Genomic DNA, 23,347 nt, shown 5'->3' with positions numbered 1-23,347 from the left:
GAGGTCAAAGCATGGTGAAGAAGACCTGGATTTGAAAATCGGATCTGAAAACGAAGTTATGGCTTTTTACAGTTTGAGCCATCTTCAAAAACACTTTTTAAGGTTATAACTTCAACATGAAAATCATGAATTTTAGCAAGAATATAGAGCTGCCATGTCAAGCTCTTTTAACATAGTTCTCAACTTTGTTTCCGATTTTTCAGTACTATTTCACTTTACTCAGTTCTTCCTCTTCGATTTTCTAGCTTTGCGAGCTTTGAGTTTTTGGTCCCGGCGCCATTTGAGATAATATTTCTGTATCTTTCGCGCAGCCCGATTCATCATAAAGATGAGAATGCGTTCCTGTTGCTTTCGCTGCTCCTCCCGCTCGTGGGTAACCACAATTCTGTTATAGATAGCTTCTTCCTCGCGATAGTCGACCATGAAATCATCCAACTCCTTCTTGGCCACTTTATACTGATCCTCCAGTTGGAGGTTTTCACGCAATTTCTCACCAATATTATTGTCATACTTTTGTAGGATGCCCTCCAGTTGAATTAGTAATTTGTTTCTGTTTCAAGAGTAGGGAATATTTGAGGAGGGTTTTAGAGGATATAATATTTTTAGATATAGTATTTTTAGATATTGAATACCGAAAAAGTTTTAATACAATCCATCTTCACCAGAATAATAAGCTTTAAGCAATTAAATGCAATTAATAATTCTAATTTATGTATAATATAAATTGCATTTGATTGCTTAAAACCTATTAATATAAAGGAAATTTCAAATACTAAACCCCTTCTTAACTTATCCTTCTCTCTTTGAGCTTACTTTTCCGCTCTCATTTCCTTCTCCCTCTGCGCATTCTTTTGGATGAGGAGCTCGTAATCGCGGCGTGCTTTGTCCAGTTCCTGCCTCAGCTCTTCCTGTTTCTCCAGGCTGCTCTTGTGATTATCCCCCAAAATGCGACTGCGTTTCTCACTGTAAAGTAGCAGAAAGAAGAGCAAGCAAAGGAGTAGAGTGATAGGTCTTTCTGGCAACTCTCTTTTCTACGCACATTTCGTTCTGGATGCGCACATTATTCTTCCACTTTTTGCTGGCCAAATCATTCTCCTGGTTCTCGAGTATAATCCGCCTAGCTGCTTGTTTCCAGCGTAGAACCGCATTCTTGGATCTCAGCTGCTTTCTGTAATACTCGATGCGTGTCTGAACCCTTTCCCGCTCCTGGAACATAATGTGCAGCTTTCGTTCCATATTGATTTCGGCTCGGGAAGTGCGTCTCAAATGTCGTTCGGCAACTTTCAAAAGATTTTCAAATGCATCGATCAGCTGTCGATCCTGAATCGAGAGAGTTTCGAGCAACTCGGGAAACATTTCGTGGATGTCAAAATGATGCTGAAAATAGTCGATGATGTGCAGAACATCAGCATTGAACTCCTCCATTTTGAGCACATCCAAATGCAGCATGTTCCTCAACAGGTTTCTGGCCGGTTCGTAGAAGGTGAATCGCAACTGGTTCATCACCCGATCCAGATCATTTGCCAATCTGGGCAGCATTAGGGATATTTTCAGACGTCCAATGGAGCTCTCTAGTATTTGGATTACATTATCGATTTGTATATCGCGTGTGCGTGTAAAATCTATTTTTTATATTATTTAAAAGGATTTTATTATTATTTATGTATTTTTGCTTACCGGTTAGTGTTGCCTCATCGCGTTGCATCTTTGTGCCTGCTGCATGTGAACTAATTTATTTTGTTTATACTTTAAATACGTTTTTTACTTGGGTTGCTTGGCAACTGCTGCGGTTGCTAGTGCCGTTATTCTTTAGCAAAACTACACTGTGCGAAATATTTATACTTACTGCATCTAAAATTAAATGTAAATCTATTCGACAGATGTCTTTCAAAAGTGCTTATAGATATATTGAAAGACTCTTAGATCATTTTTATAAAGAAGCCAAAATTGATGGAGTGTTCCCAAAGGAACACTGCATAGCCACAACCGACTTCTAACAAGCACCCAAATAACAATACTCAAAGCTTAAAATAGAAATCCCTATAGTTTCCATAAAGTGCTACAAAAGTGCTTCTCCTAAAGTGGCCCGGAACTTATGCATTCAACGGAGTTGCCAAATAATTTGAAGATTTTCTCAACAATTGCCACAGCTTCAAATTTCACAAGTCCTTTTAGGCAAGGAGAGGACGATGAAGGGGAGGCGCTGTTGGTGGGGTGTAGAATCACACACTGTGTGCGTGTGTGGGTGGGTGGGTGTGTGTGTGTGCTAAAAATAACATGCGTATGCTTGTGGCTGCAGAGTGGGCGTGGCTGCTGAGTGGGCGTTAGATGTTTGTACTATGCAAAGTCGTGAAAGGGGCGTGGGCGTCAAGAGAGGAGTGAAAGGCAGGGGGAGGAGGAGGGGGAGGGGGAGTGGGTGAGTGGCACAGTTTGGCAGTTGACTTCTCAGGCCTTGGGTGCCTAGGCAAAAAAAAAAAAAAACGAAAACGAAAACGACAAGAAAAACTTGTGCGCAAAAGTTGCACAAAGTGATAGATGATGGTAGGTGGGGGGTGGCATGTCAGTGTGGCTGTGTCGCATTATGTCAACTGGCGTGGCATGAATGAAAAGCTGCGACAGGCAGACAGGCAGCCAGGCAGTCAGGCAGAAACAACGACAAGCGACAACCGACAACGACAACTACAACAGCGGCATTTCCTGTTTGAAGAAGAAGTCCTAGCAAAAAGAGAAGAAGCAGCAGAAGCAGAGGGAGAGGGTGACGTAGCAAACTAGCAACGGGTGTGTCCTGACAAAGGACAAGCATAGAACCGACTCTATTGCGACTTGCATACAAAGCGTCTGACAACAAACAAAATTATAGGCCTCGAGTGCGATAAGTTTGCCCACAGTTGAGTTCTGATGTGCTGTGTGTGAGTGAGAGAGATAGATATATATATAGAGAGAGACAGATAGATAGAGAGCGTAAGAGCATAACATCTAGCGGATGTTAACTATGCATTAGTTCAAATTGCTGTGGCTTAAAATAGCTGAAATCAGAATTACATATCCTTGTAGATTGTATTCCATCTGCTGACGGACACAATAAATATAAAAAATTATGAGACTATTCCTATGTTAAATAAATATAAAAATAATTATTAAATTAATTACCAACAATTAAAATAAATAAACTATAAATTAAATTTCACTAAAGTCACATTAAACAAATAATAAACTTTTCCAAAATCAAATTGCAGCACGCTTAAAATATCAACGAACTCATTTTAAAATTGCCGCACAATTATGGCACATAAATCAGCGAGAAAGTTGATTTGCCACATGCAACAACTATGCTCGACTATGAATAGAAATGTCAACTTTAACCTTTGATGTTGATGGCTGCATTTGATGAAGCTGCTTGTCGGCTTCTAGTTATTTTCCAAATGATATGTTACCCAAATAGCTGCAATTCCACTTTGCTATCCAATTCCCTTTTGCCAACCCCTTCGCCTGCTCCCATTTGACGCACAATTTGCAGGTAAAATGAAAGGCCTCCACACACATACACACACATGTATATATACACACACACACACACACACACACACATACTCTCATAGTGTCCGCCGCAGTATTAAAAGTCAACTCACACAGACGGGTGGAGTGAGAGAGAGAGAGAGTGTGAGTGTGTGTGAGAGAGTGGGAATGGGATAGGGAGAGGCAACCACAGTGACAGCTGCGTCAGCGTCAGCGCAACAAGTAAGAAGAAGCAATAGGTGAAGAGGTGGGAAGTAAAAGCATCAAATAATATGCCAGGCACACAAAAAGCAACAAGAAAGAAAGAAAAAAAGTCCATGCAAAGTTTTCTCGCATTATTTTCTTTTCTGTTTTTTTTTTGCTTGTCTGCGTAAAATGCTGCAATGCTGACGAACAACAATAACAAAAACAACAACAATAACAACAAAGCAAAGCAACGAAAATATTATTGTTGTTGGCTGGCGGGCAGGCAGCGAAAGCGTAGCTCACAATGCGAATGCGTGATAAATATGGTAAGAAAAGGCGCTGGCAATGGTTAGAAACATGAAAAAATGACGCATAAGCAGCAGCAGCAGCAGCAGCAGCAACAGCTCAGAGCGCGAGAGAGAGAGAGAGAGAGGGAGAGAGGTAGAGTCAAAGAGAGTGTGCGCGCAAAGAGCGCAAAGAGAGCGAGCTCCCAGATGTATGCAGCAGTTTTTTCTGCTGTCGCTGGACTACGTAACAAATGGCCATGCAAAGCAGCACCGCAGAACAAACGGGTAAACGGTACTGCAAAACGAATATGCAGCGCAAAGCAGAAAAGAGGAGAGAGAGCGAAAGAGAGAGAGAGAGTGACTGAGAGCTCTTTGCTGCTTGGCCCACATTTGGCAGGCTCAGCTGTGGCGAATTGTTTTTTTTTGTTAACCGTTTCGAGCTCTGCTCATTATGTCGACGTCGACGTCGTCGTCGTCGTCGTCGTTGTTGTCGCCTTGGCAGCATTTTGCTGTTGCTGCCTTAATGTTATATATTTTTATTGTACTTGCGTTACGTTTCACGAGTATCTATGACTGCGACGTTTCACTGAAAATTCTCGTGGCATGCCACGCTTCGCTTCGGCCGCATTGCAGCTATAAATTTGTGGTTTTTTTGCATTCCAACCAAGCAAAGATTACTTTTGGGGCCGTCGCAGTCTCTACGTTTAGGGTTGCCTACACATTTGGTTTTTTTTACACTTATGGGGTCATAAGGGCTTGCTTAAGTTGAGGGTGGCAGTACTGTGGACTCTAAATAATATATAATCAAACAATTGAAACGTTTATTAATGCATTAAATTAAATATTATATTGCATTTGTAGTCAGTTGTTAAAAAAAGAGGAACAAATATATCAAGATAACTCTACACACTTCAATGACATATGTTTGATAGTTAAAAGAGATTATAACATGGAATATATATGGAATATAATATACAGAGGTGTAAAATACCTTGATATCCCTTCCAAAATTAAAATAATAAATAATAATAAAGTAAATAAAAAAATAATTGAGGAAAACACTTAAAAAATACTTTACCATCATCCTATCCACCATCTACCTACCAAATTCTACGAGACACTTCCTCTAAACTACCTTACTTTCACAAATGTTAGCCATTTCATTCTAATGGAATATTATAATAATATTTCTTACTAATGTAACTTTAGCTATTCATTATTATTCCTATCCACTTTTTTTTGCTCAGAACTAAACTTTTTCTTTCTTGAGGAAGTTAAGAAAGCAATATAAAAGCAATATCGCTGTATAATAATAACAAAAAAAAGTTACAGACTTTATCGTATCTTTTGCTGGCATTATAAAATGATGCTTTTTTGCTATTGCTCCTTTATAGTTTTTTTGGCATATAAAAATATAATCACATGCTCCATTTACTCCGCACACCAACCTCAACAGCTCAACACTTTTTTCAATTTCCATTGTCTCTTAAGGAGCATTGGGATGCATATAAATGCATACACTTACTGACATATCTATATATATATAGTATATGTGTATTATAGTAACTAACAGATCCCACATACTTGATAATGCTTATGGCCTGGCAGGCAGCGACAGTAAAACTTAACGACAATTTCCAGTTGGCAGTTGCCACTAAATTTTTGAACATTCTTATTTCCACTTGCCTGAGTTTTTGCTCCCTCATAGGAAAAGTTTTTCATTTTCAAAGCGTTTCCTTTCAGGTTTGGTAGTAGTTTCTGTTGCTGTAGTTTTTTTATTTTTTGTACTACTCTATGCGGCTCAGCTCGAGTTACTTTCTCGAACTTTTGGCCTTTGGCAGATGCTTGTGTTTTGTCTCTCAACCTTTTGGCTTGCTTGTAATTTGAATTTTTTCAACTGTGAACAGCCTGCTCCTGCCTCGTCCCCTCCATCTATCTCTCTCTCTCTCTCTCTCTCTCTCTCTCCGCGTCTCCCTGTCCCGAAATGTTGATTATGGTGCTTTGGAACTAAGCTGAGTAGAAGCAGATTTCAGTTATCTAATAAACTGCTTGCAATGCGATGTAAGTTTTGTGCTCAACATTTGATGCTATTACAAAAGTTTTCTTTATGTGTGAGTATGTGTCCTTTGGCCCTTGTTGTTGCCAGAGTTACGCAACTTGATATGCATAACATGTTGTAGTTGTTGCGGTTATGCTAACACTTGATCAAATCCGTAACATTCTTGAACTTTGTTCTACAGTTGTTGTGGTGATTTAAGGATGGGAGCTTTATTTAATGGAATGGAATGGAACAAAAGAACTCAACACGATCGTGTTATGTTAACATTCTTAAGCACTGTTATACAACTGTTGTAATTTAAACTTAATTGCTCAGCATGTTAACATAATACTCTGCAAGTATGTTATACAATTGCTGTAAAGTTAGTTGCTCACCATGTTAACTTCACATGATTGTGCAATGTTAACATTCTTAAACTCTGTTATACATTTGTTGATGTGAGCTTTTTACAGTGGAATGTTGTGCAATGCGTGCTCAACATGTTATCTCAACACGATCGTGTTATGTTAACTTTGACAGTTAAGCACACAATAATGTTAAAATACGATCAGCCTATGTAAACTGCTCCTCTTCCTCTCTCACTCGCACTCTCCTTTTAGGCTAGTCGCACTGCATAGCTTTGCTTACACTTTCTGTTAGTTTAACATTTGATGGCATTAAAAAAGTTTTCTTTGTGTCCTTTGCACTCTCTCGCAACTTTCTTGACTTTTGTGGGTAATTTAATAAACTAGGAAGGGGCACAGGCAAAATTGCTACAGATTTAATTTATGAGCGCACAGAAAACGTGCAAACTTTTTGCAATTAAATTGAATTTATTTTTGTTTGTGTGTGTGCGCGTAAGACAAATGAAAAATTTTCTTTGATTGACATTTGGCTCCAACAATCTTTGATGCAGAGACAGAGAGCGAGCGGCTGTTTCTGGGTTTCTTTTGAGCAGCTCGTTAATTTATTTTCGTCTGTTGTTACACATGTTTTGCCTAGTGAGCGACAGGGGGGGAAGAAGGGGAAGTGGGATTGAAGGTCTCACAAGTTTCTTGCGCGACGCAATTTAAGAGAAGCATAAAAAACAACGCTCGTAAAAATTTCCTTTTTGCGTTGTATTTTCTCAGGCTTTGTTTTTTTTATTTTTTTTATTTTGTGTCTTTAGCACGCGTCGAAAAGCATGCAATAAAAATTGAAATCGCCTTTCAGTTTTATCAATAAACGCATTTCAACGCCAGTTGTATCCCGTGTTCAGTTTTATTGTCCCAATTCTGACTATTTATTTATGGTAATAGATCATCGGATAGTTGCTGCGACATGTGTTGGCCAAAAAAAAGCTCGTAACTTTTGGTTTTAATTGCCCTCTTTTTTTACGAGTGTGGGCGGATTTATTAATAAAAGCATGCGACGAGCTCTGAAGTGGAATCAGTGATGAACTGGGAAATATGTATGAACATTTTATGGCTTTGGTTAGAATAGTAATTTGAATTTGAAATAGGTTGCGGTTTTTTGTTTACGGCCGCAAACGGAACTGCTACTTAACAGATTGAAATACACAGCAGGAAATTAAAATCAACTATTTTTAGATTATTATTATTTAGATTTGTTATAAGTGTGTATACTGGGACTGGATACAAAAAAATATTTGGAATTTATACATAATTTTTACAGCAAAACTAACATTTTACGGAACCGGAAACGGAAATTCGATTACCATAACATTCGGAACATTCATTTAAATAACATTAACTCGATTAACATTACTGTTATGAACAGTTTATACTCTATAATGCAAATTCCCAGCTTAGCATAACTGTTATTAACATAACTGTCAATTACAGGACTCTAAATAACATTACTGATTGCAGTCTATAAAACAAATTCCCAGCTTAAAGTCCTTCCACAACCAACAAGGAATACTTAAAAATTCCACATAGATACTTATTCGAACAAATCGATTTTCTATGCTTAAATTAGATGTGCGTAAAATGCCGAAACTTTCTTTTTTGTTTGCTCTTGACAAATATATCAATGTTGCTATCCAGTAAAAAAAGAAGAAAGAAAAAAAACTGTTGATGATTGAAGCATAATATTTGTGAATAAGTACATTTTGGGTGTGATCTATTTGGGCAGCCAAAGTCAACAAGCAAAATGGACAACAAAATGCTGGCACGTGCAAAAGTCAACCAGGGGAGCGCTTCAGAGGAAGTGAGAGCGGAAGCGGAAGAGGAAGAGGCCAATTCGATTTAGGCCAGAAACCAGGCGAATATTTTGTTGTTGTTGCGTTTGTTTGTTTTTGTGTGTTTGCTGGCAAAGTGATTGATGGCCTACACACAGCCTAGATGAAAATGTACGCAAGAATTCAGTTGTCAACACGTTTCTAAATGTTTACACCCCCCAACACACCCCCCACACCCCTCACCCACCACTCAGACTCTATTAGAGTATCGTCTTTTGGGCCTTTTTTCTAGTGTCAAAAAGTTGAATGTTAAATTGCGAGCTTGGGCCCCAAAATCCTGTTCAAATTTGCCTTGTAATGAAGTTGCTCTTCTTCTGCTGCTCGCTGCTCTGTTGTTGTTGTTGCTTCCTTGCTGCTTTCGCATGCGCGGCACGCAAATTTGTTGCCAATAAGCAACCGAAAACAATTTTTATATGGTCTGCATGGCTGCAGGTTGTAGGGAGGGGCCAGGGAGGAGGCTGGTTTTTTGGTAGTTACTTGCCTTACTTGACTATGCGTGCCGCGTGCGCTTCTGGTTCCTTTTACATTTCATCTTTCTGTGTGTGTGTATACCCTGTACGTATTGCGAATAGGGTGTTTTGATTGCACACACAATATGTATGTTGGTGAGCAAACTAATCAACAAATAATTTATCATTTTATTTATAATTTACATAAAATTGGAAAGAGGAAAGTTTAAACTAATATATATTTGCAGCATTTTGGTTTTGATATGCTTGCAAAGCAGTAGCTTTAAACTGCACACAGGGTATGAAGTAGTCAGTCATACACGCCTAAAACAGTCTCACATATTTGCTTTTTATAAATTTTGTATGCTTTTTATTGGGGTATAGCTGCCACGCCTCCCACACCAGCCAAACTGGGGTTGCTTAGCTACGCGGCCCAGCCAGAAAATGTAGGTCATGTTGGGCTGGGTGGAAAAAGCCAGCTGGGAGCAGGAAATGGAACAGGACCTGAGAGGGAGAAGGAGAGAGAGAATGAGTGAGAGTGAGAGAGTGCTGGAGAGAGCGGCGAAAGTGGGCGGCATGGAGTAGTTAATGTCATGAATACTTTAGCATGGGGCGTGGCAACAAGGCACACTCACACAGTCACAGTCACACTTCATGCCCAGAATCCAAGCCAGGCCATAGCTCATAGTCAGTCGAGGGAGGGGAGGGGCGGGGAGGGTGAAGTGTGTTCATCAACTCATGCCTCATGCCTCATGCTTATTATAATGAAAATTTCATTACAAAATTGAATGTTGACGTGTCGCATGTGTTGAAAGCGGCTGAGTGGCTTTTAATACCGTCCACGTACTGCAGAGAGAGACAGGACGAGAAAGGGGGACAGAGAGAGAGAGAGAGAGAAAGCGAGAAGGTAGCTTGTTCTTTGTAGGCCGGCATAAGCTTGAATAACATTCTTGAGCACTAAACCGAATAGACATGTTGACACGTTTCAATTTTCAGCTAATTTCCATAGCATACTTTTTTGCGCACCAAAATGTTGCACACTTGACATTTGACAGACAGTCAGAGAGACAGACAGACAGACATCTTGCAGTAACGGTGAATTTAGATTAGACATGCTTCTAAAGCTCACATCAATCAATTGTTAACATTTTCTTAACTAACTTTTCTATTTCCATGTTGTTAGAGCTGCAGTTGCAGCGTTTAACTTAACATTATGTTAGAGCATTAACATTTTTATGTTGCGCTGTTAATCCTTTAACAGCTTACATTTTTATGCTGCGCTGTTAATCCTTTAACATCACATAGTGTTAACACAATGTTAAGTAACATATATGCAAAGTCTCTTAAAGCCCAAATTCCCATATTGACATTTGCTTTGTAATACAACTCACATCACGCCCAACCCAAGAAAACCCACTCAAACCTAATAACAGGGTATTTAGGCTGTCAATCACAGCCGCTTAGAGCTTTCAGTACAGATTCTTTCGCTTGCCTGAGCCCGCTCAAGAAAACCATCTTTCTTACTTGCACGAAATAACAAAAAATTAAATATAAAAAAAATGAAAGAAAGTAAGAAAGAACGTGACTAAAGCACAAATTGAACACAACTGAGTTGGCTTTTCAGTGCACTTAGCCCAAGCATTTTTGTTGACCCAATTCGGCGCAAGTGGGCAAAAGGAGCGCTGTTTTATTTTGCCAAATATTTGTTACTGCATTTCCGTTGGCCATACGGAATGTTATTTATTTGGCATGCCTGAAATATCCAAAAAGGAACATTTTTGCCCAAATACTATTTGATATAACACACACCACACGAACATTCATATTTTCTAGCCAGCCTGATAGCCAATGACAATCATTTGCAATCAGGCTAAGTGAACTTGCACATTCCGAAATCCACTTTTTGCGTATCTCGAAACTATTTTAGAGTTTTGCTGCTCGCCGGGTTAACCAGTTGGAACTTAAGTGCTTTGAGCTGCTTGCCTGCCAACTTCAAGTTGTCCCTGCCAATTTACAATCGCAATCGACAGAAAGAGCAAGAGAGTGAAAGAGAGAGAGAGAGAGGGGGAAAGGTGGTGTGAGTGAGAGAGCATTAAGTGAAATAGTATTTGTGAAAAGTTGACTCAAAGTTTGCTGATCCTTTTAAAAGTTGGCAAGCAATTGAGCTGCTTAATTAAAATAAATATTATGGGTTGATAACTTTGATATATTAATTAAAAACAACTTTGCAGACTCAATTCGAGACTAGCACGACTAGCAGATGCCTTGAAGTAAACCTAAGTAAGACTTCAGATATGTCTTACTAAATGAATAATGTATCAATGAAATTTTTGCAGTTAATCACTTATATGTTTTATAATTGCCATCGAAAATCGATTTATATCGATAAAACGAGATAAACAACAGCTGCTTTTGGTACAAGAGAACTTTTATTTTCAATTAGTCAAATATAGCTAAGAGTTTATTTATTATTATTAATATTTGTGTACAAGCTGCTTTCTTTTGCCAGTTGCTTACTGTTACTCAACTCCATAGAACCCTTTTTTTCGCATATTTAATTTGTTCTTGTCTCAAATACATTTGAGCATTCAAGTTTAAGCTGTGTATATTTTAGATAGGAGCACTTCAGCTGCCATTCAACTATTCCACTTGACTGTTGTGTAAGACATTGCGTATGCGCAATATGCCAATCCTCTTGAAGTCTAGACAAATGTTTGCTATTAGGTGCTATGGGGAGGTGGTTGTTTGGGTTGCACACTCGCAGAGCACATGTCAAAATGACAAATAGCTCATCAAAGTTTCATTTCCAAGCATTTTTTCTCCCTAGTTCGACCTGCAAAAACTTTGGACAGCTTTTTTCCAACGTAAATGGCCAATTATTCGATGTGTGTATTTTAGGGGAGGTGGGAGGGTTTTATATTTTCCCCATTTCGTTTTGTTTTTTGTGTTTTCTTAGCACCCGCTCAAATTGGAATTGGTGGCACATGCAATAATTTGATTTCGCAAACAAAATGAATGGAAAAGAAAATATATTTGGGTGTGTAAACAAAATGTTGACGTTTTCGTTTTTTGGTTTTCAATTTCCTGGCCTCCACTTGTCCCAAAAGCTGTAATGAGACGTAACAGGGAGGGGATGGGGTTGTTTCATGTCTCCTACTGCTGTCTAGGCGCATGTTTTATCGATAAATCGTGAGTGCGAAGCGCTGTTCGGTGAGATTGGGTTCGAAAGCGGGGAGTAGGTTTCGGGTACAAACAACAACACCAATTTTGTTACTGGCAGGCGCCACAATTTTACATGCTATGCCCTCACTTTATATACCCTGTAGACATCAAATAGTATGCCTAGTGCAGCTTGACTTGTTATGGAGAGAGATGTACTTATCAATTCTTTAATTACTTTCCATTATATTAAGAGGATAGTTAAGCTAGCTAATATTTATGTGACTGACTTTTGACAGAACCTCTTTTCATATTAACTGTTGGCTATTGGCTATTGCCTGGATTCCTTTTAGTATTCTTTATTTAATGTGCACTAAAGGCAGTCCACAGTTTTTAGAATGAACCCAAGCAGGCACTTGTTAAGACATTCAAAAACAAGAAGAGCTGTAGTTGAACAATATAATATATTGCTTCTTAGATACAATTATAGTTGAGCTTTGTTTGAAACAGGCTTTCAAATCGAGTCCTATTTCGGAAAAAGTTGTAAGGTTTAGGGTAAGTTTGTGTTTCTTTAAGGTACTTTTTGGATTAATAATTAATTTTCAATTTCGTTTCTGGTTCTCAATCTCAATAGTTAAAGTTGATCTTAACTTTCTATCTGTATGTTTACTTTCAACAGCGACGAAACAATGCACAATTAAGACTCACTGTAAGTCTGTTCACAGGATATCTGCTCGTCGTGCATGGCCACGCACAATCTAACGTGTTCTCGATTTTCTGTTGTTTGTTATCCGAAAATCGGTATTTTTTTTGCGGACGCGCAACTGACACGAAACCCTCGCACCGAAAGAGGACGGAACAGGACACCGAACAGTACAAAACAGAACAGAACAGAACAGAACAGAGCCTACAGCAGTGTATTCGAAGAGGGAGTGGCAGGAGGGTATGGGGGGCAGGCAACGTTTATGAGTATTGACAGGAAATTGGGACCGGCAGACAGTCAGACAGTCAGACATTAGATTTGACTCTGCCACACACACAAGCCACAAACTTTTTGATTGCCATTGACGCGCCGCGTGTTGAGTTGCCAAACGGCGAAAGAAGAAAAAGAAGCGAAAAAAATAAAGGAAAGGACTAATAAAAGTTGAGCCAGAAATGAAAATGGGCTCGTGTTATTAACAAATAGACAAAGAATATAGCAAGTCGTATATATATATATATATATATGCCTTCCTTCCCTTTCGTTGAATTGCGTGCGATTCTGTTTCTGTTTTAAGTTTTTTTGTTGTGCGCCCAAAAGTAAAGCTAAAAATAATTTGCATTTTATTGCTGCAAATGACACAAAACTTTTCACATATGAACTTGATTTATTTGTTTAGTTGCAAACGATTTGTGGCGGAGTTTAATGAGCTTTTGGCTAAGCAGGCTGCCAAATATATTTATGCACCCCCAGCTAAACTTACAATTGGCTTTAATTATTTGCTTTCCGGCTGCAAGCAAGGAAGGAGGCAAGCAACACACAAATTTGCATAATTTACAAATTCATAGCTTGCAACAAAATCGATAGTAATCAAATCTTTCCACAATTATCAAATCGTCGATGTTGGATAAATAAGCAATTACAATGAGAAAGCACTTTCTGAATTTTAGATGAGTTTCGCCGTTGGCTTCTCTCTGCTACCGTATAAATCGAAGAGGTTATTATTCAATTAGCGTGACAAACAGCTCATCTATAATAAATATATACACTGTATATACGTGTGTACATAGTATACACACAGTTGCGAAGCAAATCAGAAAGATAAACAATGCAGTCAAAGTGTAGTTTTCATGTCCTTGAAGCAGGTCAAGTTTGATAAGGCATTGAATAAGGCGTCTCCGATAAAATGTATATACACACAGACCAATAGTTATTCAAACTCTCGGATCTTGTATAACTTATCTTAAAGATAATTCATATAATAACTAGCAAATTAGAACATTAAAATTAAATGCCTTAAATACTAATGAAATATTGCCTTTTACTTAGATACTTCGATTGCCTCCGATATAGCCAATTATTCAATTGTCATCAAATTTTAAGGTATTAATTGATTAATATTTAATTAAATATCTGTCATTCTAAAAGCCAAACTTAAGCAAAGCATTTCTTAAATATTATTCGCAATACTGAATGCAATTTTCAGGCATACCAAATATTTTTCATTTTTCTTTTTTTCACACCATTTATTATTAAGTTATGTAACCCCGCAACAGTCTGCAATATTTTGTAATGCAATCTAAGAAAATGCCCTTTGTTTCAATTGCAAGAGTGGAAGTGCACTTAAGCCTATTAATAGTAGCAGGCAAAATGTCAGCCGAGTTGTTGGAAAGCGCATTAAAAATGCAAAACACAGGCAAACAAAAACAGAAAAATAGCCGAGCAAACAACAAGAGTGAAATGAAAATGGAAAATAATTAGCCCGGTTGACAATGCAAACAAGTTAGTAAACCAAAAGAAAAATGCATAAAAAGACTAGCAAATACCCTGTAGAATTAGTATTCACCTCAACTGTATTAAATTTTGCTATAAACGGAACTGAAAACGCCACTTTTTTGTTTCAAATTTGCAGATTCTGAATCGAAACATAAATTAAATATTTTGTATGAAGCAGTTACAGTAATCGCTATAATTATGTGGAACTAGTTGAGAACCTTTAACGCAACCGGAAATAAAATGTGATTTGATTTATCACCCTCTAAAAAATAACATTTTGAGAATATTGAGTTGAACTTTGGTTCTTAAACAATTCTATGGTTTTCTTTGTTTAGTGACCTCTTTTTGAATAATTCGATTATGTTTTTTACTGGTTGCACATCCATTTCCCATCAATATCCATATTTTATAGTCTTCAGCTCTGAATATATCGTTCAAAACTAGTTAGCTACTTTTACAGGGTATTTAAATTAGATTGCGGTGCTTTGGCCTTCGCTGGATTAATGTCACACTGATTGTTATTATATTTTTACATTTTGTTTTTAAATTTTTTATGACATTTTCGTCAGACTGCTTGACCTTGCAACAACTGCAACAACAGCAAACGACGATAAGCCATTTGTAATTTATGTGGCATGCAACTGTGCAACTGTGCAACTAATTAAAGTCAAGTTTTTTTTTTCAGTGGTTTACCCGTTGTTTTTTAATTGTTAACAACCATTTTATTTCTCTATTTTATTTACTCTTTTTGTGCACCTTAAATGAAAATATTTTTGGTTGTGTGCATTGTTAATAATTTTAGCATTGCATGCAACTGCGAATTGGGAAATTTGAGGCCATTTGAGTAGCTCAATCTTAGCGCTGCATTCTTGTCGTGCCTCAAAAAGGTGTAATAAAATGCAGCATGTAAAACTCCAAAGGGCATACAAAATAACAAATTACAACTGCCAAAAGAAATTGCTCAACGCCAAATTAAAAATTGTCATTACGACTATTTGTATACACTAACAATTCTTCTGAGCTGTTTGCTGGGTCCGTTAAAGGATAATAAAATTCGCTTCGGGTCTTTATATATATACTATATGAACTAATAATATCAGTTTGTGTAAGTTGTTCTTTAAAAAATATTGAATATCGATTCGGTTTCTCAATTTCAATAGTTAAAGTTGAGGTTCCGGTTCCGGTTCCGTTTTCGTCTTTGCAGCCTGGCTTAAAGTGCCAGTTGATCTTTAGTTTATTGCTTTGTTTATTGAACATTTTTGAGAGATTTCGTTAGCCAAAGTGAAGAATCTTAGATTTTATGCAAGTGTTTTATTTATTTGTAAGAGTATACACACACACACACACATGCACACACACCCAAAATGAGGTTTATAGTTGAACATGCAACGAAATGAGCGGCTGACATGACATGCCAACGGTTCTGACATGCACACCTCTCAGGAGAATGGGTGTGTGTGTGTGTGTACTCATATGAGTGTGTGTGTGTGTGTGTGTGTAGATTTGCATAATGAAAAATAAGGAAAACGGATGACTGTGAGTGGCAGAGCCCTGAAACCAAACCCCAAACCACAAGAGCAACACTTGAGTTTGCTTACATCTCTCACTAATTAACAGAGCACTTGTAATTGTAATTGTAATTGTAATTAAAATTATAATTATAAATATAATTATACGCAGTGCTTATTTAGATAAGGCTCAACAGTTGAGAATGCATAATAAGCCGAGGAATCAGGAGAAAATAAACACAACCTGAATATTCAATGAATTACAAACAAATGCAATACATTTTAGTGAGCTCTCATTTGAAAGTATAGAACAGGAAGAAGGATGCATATATAGATATATACTAAATCATTCCAGCTTGACTTTTTCTTTTGCTGTGTATATTATTAATTAATATTATTAGCTTTTAGTTTCTAATACAATTATAAAAATGTTTGTGTTTATTTCGCCAAAAACTTAATATAAAATATACAATTTCTGCGATTTCACATTTATTCATCTATTTAAAGAAATTTAGTTATATTAAGCATTTAAATATGTGTATATTGTATGATAAATAGGCAAAGCAATTGAATAATTATTAAATTTACACTCCACACACTGCAGTAGTACCAAGATTAATATCCCGGCAGCCCGGATTGAAATTAACCCCAACGGCAGTCCGAGCAAATTCTATGAATTTCAGAAGAATGGGAATTGTTAAAGTAGTTTTTCGATTTGAATTTGGAGTGTGATGTTTTCTTACCAGTTCTACCCAAACACTGATCAATTAAAAACGCACATTCGCTTTTGTAATGTTTACAATTATTTACTGCCGCCCCCCCGCCCCCCGGCGTTGTTGTGACTTGGGCACAGAACGGGAACTTTTTGTCACACAATTTCCTGTTCATCCATTTGCAGTAGAGGGCACCATTCCGAAAGAGAAAGAGTTGAGCCTGAAGTCCTCCCAACAGTTGGCTCAAAATGCAACAATAGACTAAGAGACGGCCAAGTGACATCATTGTAAGTTAACTAAATTTAGACTGATCCATTCCGGAGACGAATCGCATTTTATATAGCCGAATCGTAATTAAAATCTGTAAATATTTATCAAAGAAAAAGTAAGAGCTGAAAGCTGAATGCGGCGTTAACTTTGTTTGCCAAGTGCTGAGACAGTAAAAGTCAAAAAGTCAATATTATTATTGGTGGACAAACAAACAAGGCCCAAATGGCTTACAATCAGCTAGCCAGCTAAGCATATGATTATATTTGAATGCTGAATTAAGGCATAGAAGATTGGCTTGAAACTGGGTCAGCTGGCATGTTGAGGTAGCTGGTAAGTTAATTTATAATTAATTACTTAGGGTGTTTAAGATTCTGCACCTAGCAAGCTGGAATGCTCGAATCTAGAGAGAGACAGAGTAAAGTGAGAGAGTGCTAATAATAATATAATATAATATAATGAAATGTTTACGGCTTATCAATAATATGTCAATTGTGACTGTTATTAATTAATTGAAAGAAGAGCTGTTATCAATAATGTCAGCTTTTTGATACATAGATTTCGAATGAAAGTTTCACACTTGCTGCTGCCAAGAGATAATATGAAATAAACTTGATCTGGATTAGGTATTTACGTTCTATTTAATGTCAACTAGAGTCAGTCGATAGGTTTGTGGGGGTATTTAAATGCGAGCTGGTGCAACACTCTTGACACAAGGCTTTTCAAATTGCGTTTTTGATGATACTCATTTCCAATGGGTTCTGGATGTGGTAATAAGACTCTTTGCAATTGCTTAAAAATAAATCCCAAAGCACCGAATTTAAACTGGTTTCGCATTAAAGCAATTTGTTTTGGGCTTTACACATTGCTAAAGCGTTTCAGTGGGCCAATAAATGATGCACAAATCGTGCAGCTAAGCATTCGAAGCGCGTTTGTCAAACCGGAAACAGCAGATCGTCCATTTTGATGATTGCATTTCCGATTGTCCCAGCAAGGCGCCAAGGGAAAGCGCAACAATTACTCATTTTAGCATTTGACGTTTGTTCGTGTGTGTATTCGTGTGTTGGTGTGTGAGTATGGCATTGAAACACACACACTCACACACGGAGATGCAGAGAGAGAGAGGGAGGGAGAGAGAGCTATTGCAATGAGTTATGAAGTAGTTTTTGTGTGCGTTGCTTTTTAATTGCAATCGCATAACATAAAAACGAATTTGCCATAAATTGCACATTTTCAAGGCAAAACAACAACCACAACAACAAATTATGGTTATGGTTGTCACACACACACACATACACAACACAATACACATACATACACACACACACGGGCTCTGGTTGTATAATTTATGAAAGTACGTTTTTCGTTTGCTTTTTGTATTGTGGCATTAGGAAAAACGCCTGCGGATGCAATTAGAAAATACTGCTAACAACAAAAGTCTTTTACTAATTGTGTATATGTATGTATGTGTGTGTGTGTGTACATTGTCACAAGATATTTTAAGATTAGAGCATGGGATGCTTTCTAATCCGATGTGTAAATAACACTGCAAAATGCTTAAGCTTTCAAATATTTAAATTGGACTTCACTTAAGGTTTGTTAAATTAAGTTAGCACAAAAAAGCTTTACACTTTAACTTTATTATGTGGGTCAGTTAACCTGCTGTTAAGAAACTAATTTGCTCATGTTAAGCTAATGTTAATCTAATCAAAAGTGATTTACTGTTAAGAGAATTGCATTATGTTAAGCAGTGTTTGCATAATGCTAATAACTTAAGCAGCTGTTAATAACATCATTTTGTTATATTTAACATAAGTGATCTACTGTTAAAAGAATTATAATATTCAATTTAAATTAAGAAATGGCAATATCCCCTGCAAATTATAAATTATTTAACACTGTTTTATTGTCATCCGAATATGTATTTTAACATATGCAAATAATATGCACAAATACATCTTCAAAGGGCATAATAAATTGGTGTCCCCTCGTTGTTGCTGTTGTTGCTGTTGCTGCTGCCGTTGGAGCCGCATGGTTGCTTGTCATTGACTTGTATACCTGCACAGAGTCGCATGGTTACCCTTTCATATACTGAAATTGACAGTTGGCAAAATAAGTGAGAGTCCTTTTGGGGTTATTCTATTTTCGACTTACTTCCTCTGGTGCTACTTCTGCAATTGGCTAACCTTATCTGGCAATTATTGCTGCGCAGCTCACAGAGATTGCTGCGACCATGGCGAATGCATCTTCTGCCACTGTTTCTACAATTGGCTCGGACACGGCGTTGGCATCGCTCCACCCTTCCCGCCTCGACTTTCGTATCGCTGGAGATGGCCAAGAGAATCAGGCCCAAAATGAATGTTATAATTAAAGCAGTCTTCATGCTACAACTAGTATCTAATAATGTCGTATAATTTTTTAGTTGTTATTCGCTTTTATAGATCCAAAGTTGGCATGAATAAAAAACGTAAAAAACACTTCCTAGTTTCGCTTTGTCTTAACTCGGCTTGTTTGTGTTCAACAGTTGCACAAATATTTATGTAAAAGTGCGAATAACCTTGGTAACATTGTCAAATTTGTGCTAAAAACATTGTTTATTTATATCTGTTGTTGTGTTTTTTTTTAATACATATATCTTTATATACTCTATTTTTATTTTGAAAATTATTAACCGCGACGGGTTCTTATAACAATTGGCCGAACATTTGAATTATATGTGGAGCCAGTACCAAAAATGGATGAGGAAGAGGAGGAGCTGCCTGAGCATTGCCTTCGACTGCCAACTGCTATATTGGAACAGAAGCTCATGGATACAGCGGTGTAGGTTATGCGATTGACACAAGTCTCGTAGCGCATTAGGCAGTTGTTTCTGAAACGCTTGCAGAGATTGGAGCTACCAAGACGGCCGCAGACACTTGTGGTCCCATAGTAGTTGCAGTTCGACAGGACGCAAATCCGGGGCGTATTGCTGCTGATTCCGGTTCCTGTCAGGCTGCTCGCGTAGTTGTATTGTCCCCCAATCAAACTGCTGAAAAGGATCAACAGCAGCACTGACAAAACCAATCCGTATTTCATCTTAGAAAGTTGTGTTAACTTTCTGGCCACAGTCGGCAGCTATTTATAGTTCTCTCAATGCGATCTCTGCTCGATGGCCTCAGACTTTGACTTAAGACGACATTGAAATCAAGAGTTTCTTGGCCCACAACACTTGTGCAAACAACTCTAAGATTATATAATTAATTTTGCTCTACTTCTTTGGTTGAACAACAAAATGCAAGACGCATTTATAAATTTGGAATATTAAATTGCTAACTAGAATTTTAGCCATTTATTAATTTGTTTATTAAGAGAAGCTGTTGGTTCTTAATCAAAAATGAACTATATTTTTGTTCAGTTTCATTTTCAAGACAATTAATTATAATTAAGGTGAATGGGATTTTTAAAAGCTAATCACTTCGCTTCATAATGCTTTAATTTTGGCAAATCTCACATACCAAAATAATACCACTACACAATAATACTTATTATTAAGCCTAATGCCACAACAAATGCTTAATTCTATTATATCACATTTTTTATATAATATTTATGGCGCTTAAAAGTAGGCAACACTTTTGTATAAAATGCCAGCAATTTAAATCTGACTTTGAGTAACATTTTTGATATAAAAATAAGTAAGACTTTTATAATCTGATCTGACTTGCTCCATTACATACTGATATATGCCAAACTACATCAAGATAGTTTTAAAACTGAGCTACCAATACACCTAGTTGGCTAAGTCAATCGATTAGTAATGCTGATCAGGCATAGATATAGCTTTCGAGTTTGCAGACGTTTTCTTCAAATATCAGGCTATAATAATACCCTATGAAAAGCTTAATGAATTATTAAACTAAAAATACATTGACAAGCAGAGCTCTCAGCTTTTGAGAAATCAGATAAGAAGGTTATCCGTAAGGGCTTTCAATAATAAACAGGCACTTAAAGTCCGATCCACACTTGAGTTATTTAGTGCACTCATCTGAGCATTTACATTAGCACACACACAATATACACACGACACACACACACACACACACTTGTGAGTGACAACGTCATTTAGACAACTTAACTCAACTCAACTCGACCCTGTCAGCGTTTTGGCCGCACATCAAATTCAATTTCATCGGCATGCACAGCATTTTGAGCGGCTTCTTCTTCTCCAAATGAACATAAAATAAAACCAAAAATAAAAAAATGAAATAAAGTAAAAAACAGTAAAGTTAAATAAAATAAACGGCGCATAAACATTTTGAAGCGCAACTGCGCCAAGTTGTTTGTGTTTTTATTGCCTGCACTTCGATTTCAAATACCCTAACCTGAATGGTTAGTTCATTTTATACTGAGCTAAGCAACTTGGCATTACTATAAATAAATAAAATATATTTGGCTGTTCAATATTGTTGCCTATTCGGCTTACTTTCTATGTAAGCCAATCTGTTTAATACCTTGAAAATGGGCGAAGGGTGTAAAATAAAGTTGCTTAAAAGCATGTAACAGGCAGGAAGCATTTACAAACTTATAAAGTATATATAACCTTGATTAGCAACAAGAGGCGAGTCGATTTAGTCATATCCCACTAATAATATCGGTTTTTGTGAATGGTTCTTTAAAATAATGTTGAATTTTGGTGCCAGTTCTAAGTTGTGGTTTCTTTTACGAATTGACTGCCTGATTTTAATATACTTGATGTAAATATCAAGTTATATAATATAATTATAGCTATAAGTGTATTCAAGCTTCAACAAGCAAAAAATGTTGTTTTCACATATTCATGTTGTTGGCTTGTTTAAAAATTCGATAAGCGCACTTTACAAAAATGCGGTTCAAGTATTTGGTCAAGGCTGCAAAATCTGCCGGTTTAATTGGCCGCAAATTGATTGGCTTAAGTCGCTTGCAAAACTGATGTATTGGCCAAATTAGAACTAAATGCACAACAAGAAAACAGGCAACAAACAACGTATAATTCATAACACAAAATGTTTGCCAAAGCTGCATAAATTTGCATTTGATTTACCAGAAACTGGGTCACAATTGCCAACTGAAAATTTAAGTGCGTTTTTCGTGCGTGCGTTGGGGCGTGGGGGCGTGGCAAACGCCCCCAAATAACAACCGGTTACGCAACAAACTGAAGACCGCAATCAGTTCACTCTTTAATAATCAATAGCATAGAGAAAAAGAGTAAAAGAATTAAATTCTATGCCAGTGAAATCTGGCCATAAAGATTACTTTCCACTTGTGGCCAAAGAGACCGCTTCAATTGTTAACGGCATGCGATAAAAGCCACTAATTGTTGGCCATTAAATATTGACAAGCCATTTAATTGTCACAAAAGCGACAAAGCTGAATTTGACATGCAAGGATTCATAATTGTTGCAAGCAACAATTATGACAATGACAATTTGTGTGGCTTATGCCACAAATCGATGAAGAGAACTCATTTGACAAACGAAAACTTTTTAAAGTAGTTCACATTGAATTTAATTCAATACTGATTCAACTGATTGATAGTTGAAATGAAAGTGGAAGAATAATACTAGAATACCATAAATTGTCGATGTATCTTTAAAGTATTCAATTTTAACAATCCAAAAACATAGGAAAGATCAATTGGAAAATGGGTTTTCGTTTTGTTTGCCAAGTTCAAAGACTCAATATCAACTTCATTACTACTATATCATATAGCTTTCAAGGAAATAATCGGTTGGGGATCTTTTTTCTGTCTTAATTTATAGTTTTAATTTAGATATCGGCCACCTGCAAGGTTATCGAATTTACAGCCTGCCTGAGTTAGCCTAAGATAAATACTTGTTAGCGCTAATTATATTTGCTAAACTCCATCAGCGGCGTCCTACAACACTCAATTAGGGTTTCTGTCTCTTTCCATTATCTGCCCCAACTTATCGCCACAGTAATTTATATTTTTTAAGCACTTACGCCCCCCGGCACTAAAGCCCAAATTAAAGTAAATAAAAGTCATTACACAAATTGTGTGTTCAATTTTTAGTTAAAATAGCACTCAAAAACTGGAATTGCTTCGAACACTTTCGAACAATAACAAAAATAACAGCAAGCCAAAAATTGTATAATCAAAATAAAGCACCGACAATTGGCAATCATTTCTGGTACAAATTAAAATTATATTACAACATTTAAGTTAGCCAGCGTCCAAGCACCAGACTTGGCCATTATGTTAGTCAGTTAACAAAAGTAAACAGGCTAGAATGTTGGCAATGGATGTGCTAAGCTTTGCAGATACCCTACAAATAGCCACGTAGGAATTGAAGTTGTCTAACGAGGGAATAATTTTTTGATCAGGTTGTCAAACAGAAACTGGAATCACAACTTGACCAATTGAATTACAATTAAAATAGAACCAGAACAAAATACGGAAGTAATGAAAAACATTTCAAGCCAATTCATAAACTTTAACCTTGATATCTTTTCTTGTGCTTATTGGGTGC

General features: G+C 37.0%; 3 protein-coding genes across 3 annotated transcripts; all 3 read right to left on the bottom strand.

Annotated features, from left to right (window-relative positions):
- Positions 1-189: 189 nt before the first annotated feature.
- On the bottom strand, positions 190-1,705 carry LOC6568988 (trichohyalin). Its single transcript, XM_032741086.1, has 4 exons — positions 1,678-1,705; positions 1,040-1,571; positions 814-963; positions 190-550 (listed from the first exon to the last, which is right to left on the bottom strand). Exons 1-4 carry the CDS (start codon positions 1,703-1,705, stop codon positions 220-222), a joined length of 1,041 nt encoding a protein of 346 aa, XP_032596977.1. The 3' UTR covers positions 190-219.
- A 17,096-nt stretch (positions 1,706-18,801) lies between these two features.
- On the bottom strand, positions 18,802-19,224 carry LOC6568989. Its single transcript, XM_032741087.1, has 2 exons — positions 18,996-19,224; positions 18,802-18,932 (listed from the first exon to the last, which is right to left on the bottom strand). The coding sequence occupies exons 1-2, from the start codon at positions 19,222-19,224 to the stop codon at positions 18,802-18,804; spliced, it is 360 nt and encodes a 119-aa protein (XP_032596978.1).
- Positions 19,225-19,508: 284 nt separating this feature from the next.
- Positions 19,509-19,916, bottom strand: LOC116805911. The gene has a single exon (XM_032741088.1). It carries the CDS (start codon positions 19,914-19,916, stop codon positions 19,509-19,511), a length of 408 nt encoding a protein of 135 aa, XP_032596979.1.
- Positions 19,917-23,347: the final 3,431 nt, after the last annotated feature.

The sequence above is a fragment of the Drosophila grimshawi genome, unplaced genomic scaffold (assembly GCF_018153295.1).
Source record: "Drosophila grimshawi isolate 15287-2541.00 unplaced genomic scaffold, ASM1815329v1 contig_1367, whole genome shotgun sequence".
Taxonomy (NCBI): domain Eukaryota; kingdom Metazoa; phylum Arthropoda; class Insecta; order Diptera; family Drosophilidae; genus Drosophila; species Drosophila grimshawi.
Note: the sequence above shows the minus strand (reverse complement) of the source record. Positions and strands in the feature narration are given on the sequence as shown.